Below are 8,018 nucleotides of genomic sequence, written 5' to 3'. Positions count from 1 at the left end.
CTTGAAACAAATCTGTCCAAAGAGACTTGCCAAAACCCTTTGGCTTTTCAGAGGAGAGGAAGGAAGCGTGTAATGAAGATTACCTCCGCTCCCAACTGGAGTCTGTGCAGACGGTTTGCCTCGTGGGTTGGGAGCGCTCCCGGCAAGCAACCTGCTCCGGGGCTGCCAGGTCCGTGTGCCTCGGATGCCCTGTGAGCCAAGGACCCCCAGGCAGGTTTATGATCTGTTATCTCGGAAGCCTTCAAGGCAGTTAGGTAAAAACATCGTAACACTCATATGGGTGTTAACTGAGTTCCCTGAGATTAATCCAGGTCTAGTCCAAGGAGTTCTCCTGACTTTGGGGATAATGTGCAAGCTGGCTGCAGTGAATAACACTATTATCTTTGTTTGCATGGATGTTTCAGTGCCAAACCCTTTAATTCAACAGCTTGCACTTGGGGCCTGCAGTGGCTGGGAAGCTGCTCTGGTATCTGCCGTGCTGGCCTGTGGGAGAGCCCGTGGTTTGGGGTCATCGGACCCGTAAAATGGAAATATTGCAGACCCGTAAAATGGAAATATTGCCAGCAGCAAGTTCCCAGGGAACTGCTCAGCGCCCAGCTGGCTGTAGGATTTGTTCCAGCAGTCACTTAGGATTTTAAAGCTGAACTAGTAGATAGAAATACAAGAGAAACCACACATTTGTGTGTTACCTTAGATTAGCTCTTGCAGTTCCCTGACCCGGGTGAGTATTTCACTGGGACGCCTACACCATGGTTGGGCTCGGGGAAGCGACCCTGGGCTAGGGAAGCTGAACCTGCCCTGCTGGGCTCGGGTCTCCTGGCCGGGGACTGTCCCACTCGGCTGCTGGAGGTTTGCTCTGCAGACCAGGACCTGCTCCAAAATGCTCTTTCCTGTGGGATTGTCAGCAGCCCCGGCAGGGCTTCACTCTGGAATGGACGGGACATCTGTTCCTGCCTATCGGAGACCCTGTGGCCTGATCAGAGGTTCCCGTGGGGCAGCCCCATGTGTGTGGGACACCCCTCGGCTGCTCCCACCCCTCCGGGGGCACCCAGCGCCCACCCTGCCCGAGGGGGTGCGGAGCGCGGTCCCCGAGTCACCCAGCAGCTGGGGGACACTTCACTAGGTGGCAGTCTTGGCTTGAGCAAAGGGACCGGCACCAGTCTACTCTGGGAGTACTGGTTTCTACCCAGTGCCGTCTGCCTGTTGATTGCCCTGCAAGGCCGGACCTCGAGCTGTCCCCGCTTTCCCCTCCCCAGCATCCCCCTGCCAGCCCCCAGCGAGTTTGGGTCAATCTGGGTTGGTTTTTCCTGAGTCCGTGGGGCTCAGCAGGACAGAGGTGCCGGTGGCCACGGGTGAGTGGGGCAGAGGCAGCTGCCATCAGCTCAAGGTAGCTGAGATGATGCTTGAGCATTTGCGAGGTCTTGCCCTGAGCAAGCAGCTGTCAGCTCATCATTTACTTCAGATCTGGGCGAGAGACTGATGCCCAGATTTTTATAGTAAAACCAGTGGTGTAGGGGTATTTTTGGTTTTCCCCATGTTCTCATCAGGCCTTCGGAGCTGGGGGCTGCTGAGGCAAAAACCCCTTCCTGTGCCCAGACTTCACTGGTCTTGGTGGTGTGAGAGGGTGTTTGTCAGAAAGCATCCCAAGTACATGGGAACCTGGGGCCTCTCGTGCTCAGAGCACCTCTGTGCCCAGGAGCCAGGGGCAGAGAGCTGAGCACGGGGTGGTGGCAGGAAAGCCATAGGAAATGCCATCCTTTCTTGTAGAGCCTGCAGCAGTCGCGCTCTGGCAGCCCCATCGTGATCCTTCGGGATGTGCAGACTACCCCAAAAGCATCGTCTGCTGGTGGGCACAAGCCCGAGACCATCCGTCTCATCACCAAGGACTTCATCCGTGACCTTGTGTAAGTATGTGCCCGAGTGGCAGCTCTGAGGAGCTTTCAGGGCCCTGCGTGTCTGTCACAGCACTGTCTCGGTGCACGGAGTTTGTCCCACCATTTGCCGAGACACCTCAGGGGAGGAGAGATGGGCAGCAGTGCTCCAACATGCCTGGCTTGAGCGGCAATGGAGCACTGGGCATTTTACAGAGGAACTGAATCATCATAAGAACCAGTAAAAAGCAACATAAAACCTTCTTAGCAGCCAGAAAAGCTCCTTCTGGGCTGAACAGCCCCCCAGGGTGGCACCTGCCCCCCATCATGTATCAAATGCTGCCTCCCATACCCCAATACCGAAAAGCCCCATGTGAGAAAGGCAGTGGAGCATCGCCTGCAGCCCCTGCACACCAGGAGCTGTGTGTTTCTCTACAGGGATGTTTTATAAGCAAGGCTGAACTGTAAGAACCCTGGCCCTAATTACTACACCTCGTTAAAAGCCTGCAGCACATAGACGAGAATAGGGCCATTATCCCAGCCAGCTCCAATTTAGCCTCATTTTGACCTCCCTAAATTTTCCTTGTAGTTGTCGCTCAGTGCGAGGTTCATCTTCGCTTCCTGTTTTGAACTTCCATGTAATGCTCCTACACCCTGTAAAACGTGACACCTGCCCCACGGATGGTTTGGGTTTTGTGGAGAGTGAAATGGCACAAAGGCACTGGTTCAGGCTTTCGAGGCTGGTACCTGGTTTTATATGTTCACGTTCTTATTTAGCCCTGCTGATGAATCTGAGGGCCAATTTCCAGATGTGTTGCACAGCCACAGCTCCAGCTGAAGCTAATGGAAACTGTTTGTGCTGGTTTAATTCCTGAAAATCAGGCCCTGGACATCCCAGGCTGGTCACCCAAACACTGGGACGACTAAAGCAGTGGCCACTGTATCATTACATTTATTAGTGCCGTTGTGACCATTAGCCATTCTTTAAGGCGTCCTGGAATCCGATGCTGTGATGCAGCTCTTGAACGATCATTATGCAGGTATCTGTTCATATTCACAAGGGTGGATGAAAGGTGACACACAATAATAATGAGTAAATTCTTAGACCTGAACATCTTCAAAGTGCTGTATGCATTTGGTTAATATACGCTCCTACACCACATGCGTCACCATGGTATCTGAGTAATACAGAGAGTAATTAACTCCTTACAACTCTCCTGGAAAACAGTATTATTATCCACATTTTTACAAGTGGGGAAATGGGGGCACCAAGAGCTTCAGTGATTTCCTCTAAACTACAGCGTGAGTCACGGGCAGAGTTTGTGGCTCTGCAGTGTCCTGCAGAGCTGGGGTGACGGCTGGAAGGACACCTGCCAGCACTGGGAGGGGAGAGGGTGCTCCGTGTTTGGGCAGCGCAGCGTTTCCTCATCTTGTGCCGGGTGAATTCCCGGGGCAGCAGAGCCAAAGCCGAGCTGTGCTGTGCAGATGTGGAACTGGAGCAGGCTGAGTGTCATTAAACAGGGTGAAAAGGCAACTTCTGCTCCCCAAAATTTGTCTGCATGGAACAGAGGTTTCGACCTGGCACGCAGGAGCAGTGGCAGTCAGTGTAGGGGCAGGGATGAGCAGCGTGTTCCACTGGAAAAGGGGTCAGGGCAGTGGTCAAAATTTTCCCAAATGAGGGCTGAGAAAGTCAGGTTGGACTGAAATACTTTCAGCATTTTTTATTGGGGCTGACTAGGCCCATGCTGAATATTTTGAGGTTTTCCCGGGAGGCCCCTGGCCACCCCGCCGAGCATCCTGTCCCCCATGCATCACAGCATGGTGCTGCTTTCACTGCACTTTCTGTTTCTTCCTCCCCTCCGACCGGGAGAGACAGGTCCCCACAGCTCCGGCGCTTCCTGCATTGCTCTCTGGTGACTCCTGGTTGTGGAGCTGCTCCTGCCACCCCTGGTGTGGGCAGCCCAGGCAGGTCCCATGGCCAGGCAGGGAGGTCAGCGGGGCAGGGAACAGAGGGAGCTGTCGGAGACTCCATGCCACTGACCACTCTCTCTCTGTGCCCAGCGTCCCTGCAGAGAACCCAGCAGCATCCCTCATTATTGGCCAGGAGGATTTCCAGCGCATTAAAGAAGCAGCTCGAGTCCTGACCAAGGAGGAGCGTGAGACCAAGCTGGCAGCCCTCAAAGCGGAGAAGGAAGCCATTCTTGTAGGCATTTCCCCTCCTGCCCCTTCTTTCCCTGCTTGCTGACAGGTCTTGGGCTGCAGGTGGAGGTGGATGTGCCCAGGTAGAGCCAACCTTGTGGATCAGAGACACACCAGCTGGGGCTGTCGCCGGAGCTCTGCTCACGGGCCGCCACCTTCATCTCTCTTTCACCCACGTTTTGGTGCGCCCATTGCTGCTGGGGCAGCGTACAGGGGAGGCAGCACAGCTGTGTGTCTTGGGTCTCCTCCGATCCCCAGCCCAGGAAGGGCTGTGCAGGATCCCTGGATTTGCCTGGTCCATGGGTGGGGAAGGAATGCCCGTGTTGGTTGCATCCAGCAATCCCACACTGGCTGCTCCCCCAGCCTGCAGTGACCCCGGAGGCTGTGATGAAGCCTGTGTTGCATTTCTGCCACCCTGCAAACGGAGTGGGGCGTCTTAATAGGGGTGTGGGAAGGGGCTACCCAGCCCCTGTGCCATGGCTGGAGGAGCCTGCCTTGCCCCTCGGCTCTGTGCCAGGGACACAGTGCAGTGGAGCATGCCCCTCGTGAGCCAGGCTGCCCCACAGCACCCTCGGGCAGGCTCAGTCTCACGGGGCTGCCCCAGGAGGGCATCCAGCTTTTGGCAGCCCTGCCTGTCCCCCCCAGGAGGCAGTGAGTGAGCGCAAGAGTGCAGCAAAGCAAAGGGCAGTCCTGCAGCAGCAGACAGGGAAGCTGAGCGAGCTGGAGGAGGAGGCGCAGGAGCGGGCCCAGTACCTGCTGCAGCGGGCGAGCAGGATGCGCATGGAGCAGGAAGACGAGATCAAGGAGTTCAATGAGGTAGGGCTGGGGGCTCCCTCGCGTCACCTGGCACCGCAGGACCTTCTGCAGATGTTAAGACCTGCCTGAGCTGCCTGCTCGGACAGGCTGCTGAGAGCCCCCGTGAGCTTCATCTAGCCACTCTAGACCTAAACCCTGTTCTACTTGTTGCTACCCAGGGTCATCCTCTCCTTCCCTTTTCCCCCTCCTTGTCTGTGTGTCTGTCCCTGCTGCCACTGCCAAGTCTGGCTCGGAGACCAGGGAGACCTTTTGTCCCCACAGCTGATCCTTGGTGCCAAGTGCCACATGATCCGCGACACGCAGATCCTCGAGAAGCAGCTCATCACAAAAGAGCTGGAGGAAGAAGAGAAGCGCCTGGCCAAGATGATGGAGGTGGAGAGGAAAAAGGCCAACGAGATGCAGGAGGAACTGGAGTGCAGGAGGAAGCAGGAGCTGATCAGGTTTGCAAAAGGGATCCTCTTGCCTATGGAGGCATCAGTCCTCTTCCCAGGCCTTGTGCAGGAGCTTGGATAACCTACGGCTGCTGGCTTCACACCACAGCATGCCTCCCAGTCACAGTGACTGGGCTGGGCAGCACGAGGCAGCAGACACACCACCCAATGCCCGTGCCGGCATTTCTGCTTCTGGGAGTGGGATGGAGCCGGAGGGAAACCTTCTGCTCTCTTCTTTCCAGAGGGAGGCAGGAGCTTGTGAAGCAGATGGAGCAGAATGCAGAGGAGCAAGCTATGAGAGCCGAGCAACGGGACCAGGAGGCACAGGAGCTGCTGGAGTACTTGGAGCAGCTGAAGATGGAGGACCTGAAGGTGCGACCAGTGATCAGGGAGCAGAGGGGGGCTAGAGTTAGATTTTCACCTTGTTGGAAGGGTGACCCAGTGCTGGGTAAGTCAGACTTGGTGTGTGGAGGCAACAGCCGACAGAATTAAAGCTCTGATTTCTTGGGGAAGTTGAGGCACATCCTCAGAAAGTGACTCAAGCCGCTGAGCCCTCCCTCACCCCGAGTGTGCTGGTGGGCCCTCAGGAAGGCACACAGGGAGGAGCGGAGGGAGCGCTCTGTGCTGTGGCACTTGTCCTGTCACCCTCAGACCCTCTGCACTTTTTTCAGGACTTGGAGCGGAGACAGGAGCAACAGAAGAAAATCCAGGCTGAGATTAAACGCATCAATGACGAGAACCAGCGGCGCAAGGAGGAGCAGCAGGAGCAGGAGAGGATGGCAGACGAACGGGTGCTTGAGTACCAGAGGCAGAAAATGGTAATAGGACTGAGCGTGTGCGGCACTGGCATAGGTTCAACAGGCAGCAGAGGTGCTGCAGGGAGCTGCCACGAGGCTCTGTCCCATGCAGGAGCGTGAGGCCGAGTTCGAAGCTGAGCAGGAGAGAATCCGTCGGGAGAAGGAGAAGGAGACGGCACGCTTGAGGGCCATGCAAGAGAGGGCCCAGGACCACCAGGCAGAGCAGGTGAGCGGCTTGCTGACACGCGATGTGCTCCCGTGCTGGCTCACTTGCCACCTTCCTCGTCACCACCCCAGCAAAGTGGAAGCTCTCCTGGAGGTGGTAGGTCTACTGGGGTGTTGCAGGTCTGGACCAGCACCTGGAGCCAGGTGATGTCCTGGAGCAGTGCTGGCTGTGGCACTGGGAGAGAGGCAAAACTATGGTCAAGTGCTTCCATACCTCCCCCCTGAGGGAAGCCCTCCACAACCCCTCCAGCATCACCACTGTCCCCCTTTGGCAGGATGCACTGAGGGCCAAGCGCAGCCAAGAGGCTGCCGAGCGAGAGTGGCGGCGCAAGGAGAAGGAGGCGACACAGAGGAAAGCCGAGATGGAGCAGATGCTGAAGCGGAGCCGCCTGGAGCAGATCGCCCAGCGGGAGCACAGCATGGCCGTGCAGGTGCAGCAGGACCGCCACGAGTTCGAGAGGATCCTCAGGTGAGAGAGACAGTGCTAGGAGCTCGCTGGTGAGATGGCCAGGCCCTGCCTTGCAAAATGGGGCCGAGGGATGTGTGACACAGTGGCAGGGGTGCTGCTGTGGGGGTTCCCAGCGACAAGCCAGCACAGTGGCTCTGGTGCTGGCTGAGGCCCCACAGGCAGGTTATCAACACGTACAGGGGATGGAGTGGGGCCTTTCATCTGTGCCGAGCTCTCCCACAGGGCCCAGCAGGAGCAGATGGAGAAGGAGAAGGCGGAGGAAGCACGGAGGACAGGTCTGCAGCTCGCCCATGCTAACGATGTCCGGCGCCAGATGTGGGAGCGTCAGCAGCAGCTGGCGCAGGAGCGGGTGGCCGCCTTCGAGGAGTGCCAGCGGCTGGAGGAGGAGGCCCGCCAGCGCAGCCAGCGCATTGCCCAGCTCAAGCAGCAGAAGATACAGGAACTCAGGTGATGTGCTGCCAGTGGCTGCTTGCTTCCCTGGTTCCCTGCATGTCCCTAAGTCCTTCCTGGCTTCCCACCATGTCCTGACCCCTGGGCCACCTCACAGATTCCTTTGCATCCTCATCAAACAGGATCCGCTCCAGGGCCACAGTCCTAAAGCTCGGCTCCGGTGTAGCACAGGGTGCCTGATGATTTCTTTCCTCTGCAGAGCCTCCGGCATCCCTGAGAAGTACTGCGCCCAGGTGGAGCGGAGGGCCCTGAGCCAAGCAAGCGCAGCGCCTGGCCAGGCTCAGCCCCATGAGGAGCAGAGCTCCGGTTCCCCAATGACTTAGGGGTTTCCATTTTCTTAGGCTGAGTTTTCTATGAACAGAGATGTTTATGGAGCAGATAGTGTCTTTCATCTTTCTCTTGCTTCGGGTTTCCGGGGCCAGGAGCTGCCCTCAGGGCTGGAATAGCCCAAAGGCTCGTTGTCTGACCTGCCCCACTCCCGGGACAGAGATCACCCCTTGCCCGTCTCCCCATATCTGCTGGGGGAGAGATGTCAGAGGTAGCCCCTGTCCTCGGAGGGGCCAGGAGTGGCTCCAGGCCCTCGGCACAGCTCGGTGTCACCACTGAAGCAGCTTGGAGGAGGGTGGGTGTTTCCAGCCCGCGTGGGGTGGCTCAGGTAGGGTCCCCATGAGCTAGGTGGGCTCTTCTCCATGCACACAGCCCTGGCCCTGGCTGCCCACAGCTGCATCAGCCCTGGCAGTGCCACCTTCTCACCAAGGTG

The 8,018-nt window shown here is 57.5% G+C and overlaps 1 protein-coding gene across 1 annotated transcript in view; it reads left to right on the top strand.

The window, feature by feature from the left end:
- The window catches only part of CFAP45 (cilia and flagella associated protein 45), an 11,404-nt gene extending 3,823 nt beyond the window's left edge, over window positions 1-7,581 (top strand). The window contains exons 5-14 of the mRNA XM_009322019.1: window positions 1,768-1,904; window positions 3,933-4,074; window positions 4,716-4,886; window positions 5,148-5,326; window positions 5,560-5,689; window positions 5,989-6,135; window positions 6,227-6,340; window positions 6,615-6,808; window positions 7,031-7,255; window positions 7,458-7,581. Of these exons, the coding sequence (XP_009320294.1) occupies window positions 1,768-1,904; window positions 3,933-4,074; window positions 4,716-4,886; window positions 5,148-5,326; window positions 5,560-5,689; window positions 5,989-6,135; window positions 6,227-6,340; window positions 6,615-6,808; window positions 7,031-7,255; window positions 7,458-7,581 (1,563 nt within the window). The remainder of the gene's footprint in view (window positions 1-1,767; window positions 1,905-3,932; window positions 4,075-4,715; window positions 4,887-5,147; window positions 5,327-5,559; window positions 5,690-5,988; window positions 6,136-6,226; window positions 6,341-6,614; window positions 6,809-7,030; window positions 7,256-7,457) is intronic.
- The last annotated feature ends 437 nt before the right edge of the window (window positions 7,582-8,018 follow it).

Source organism: Pygoscelis adeliae, unplaced genomic scaffold (genome assembly GCF_000699105.1).
Source record: "Pygoscelis adeliae isolate BGI_AS28 unplaced genomic scaffold, ASM69910v1 Scaffold654, whole genome shotgun sequence".
NCBI classification, from domain to species: domain Eukaryota; kingdom Metazoa; phylum Chordata; class Aves; order Sphenisciformes; family Spheniscidae; genus Pygoscelis; species Pygoscelis adeliae.
This window is presented reverse-complemented; position numbering and strand designations above follow the sequence as displayed.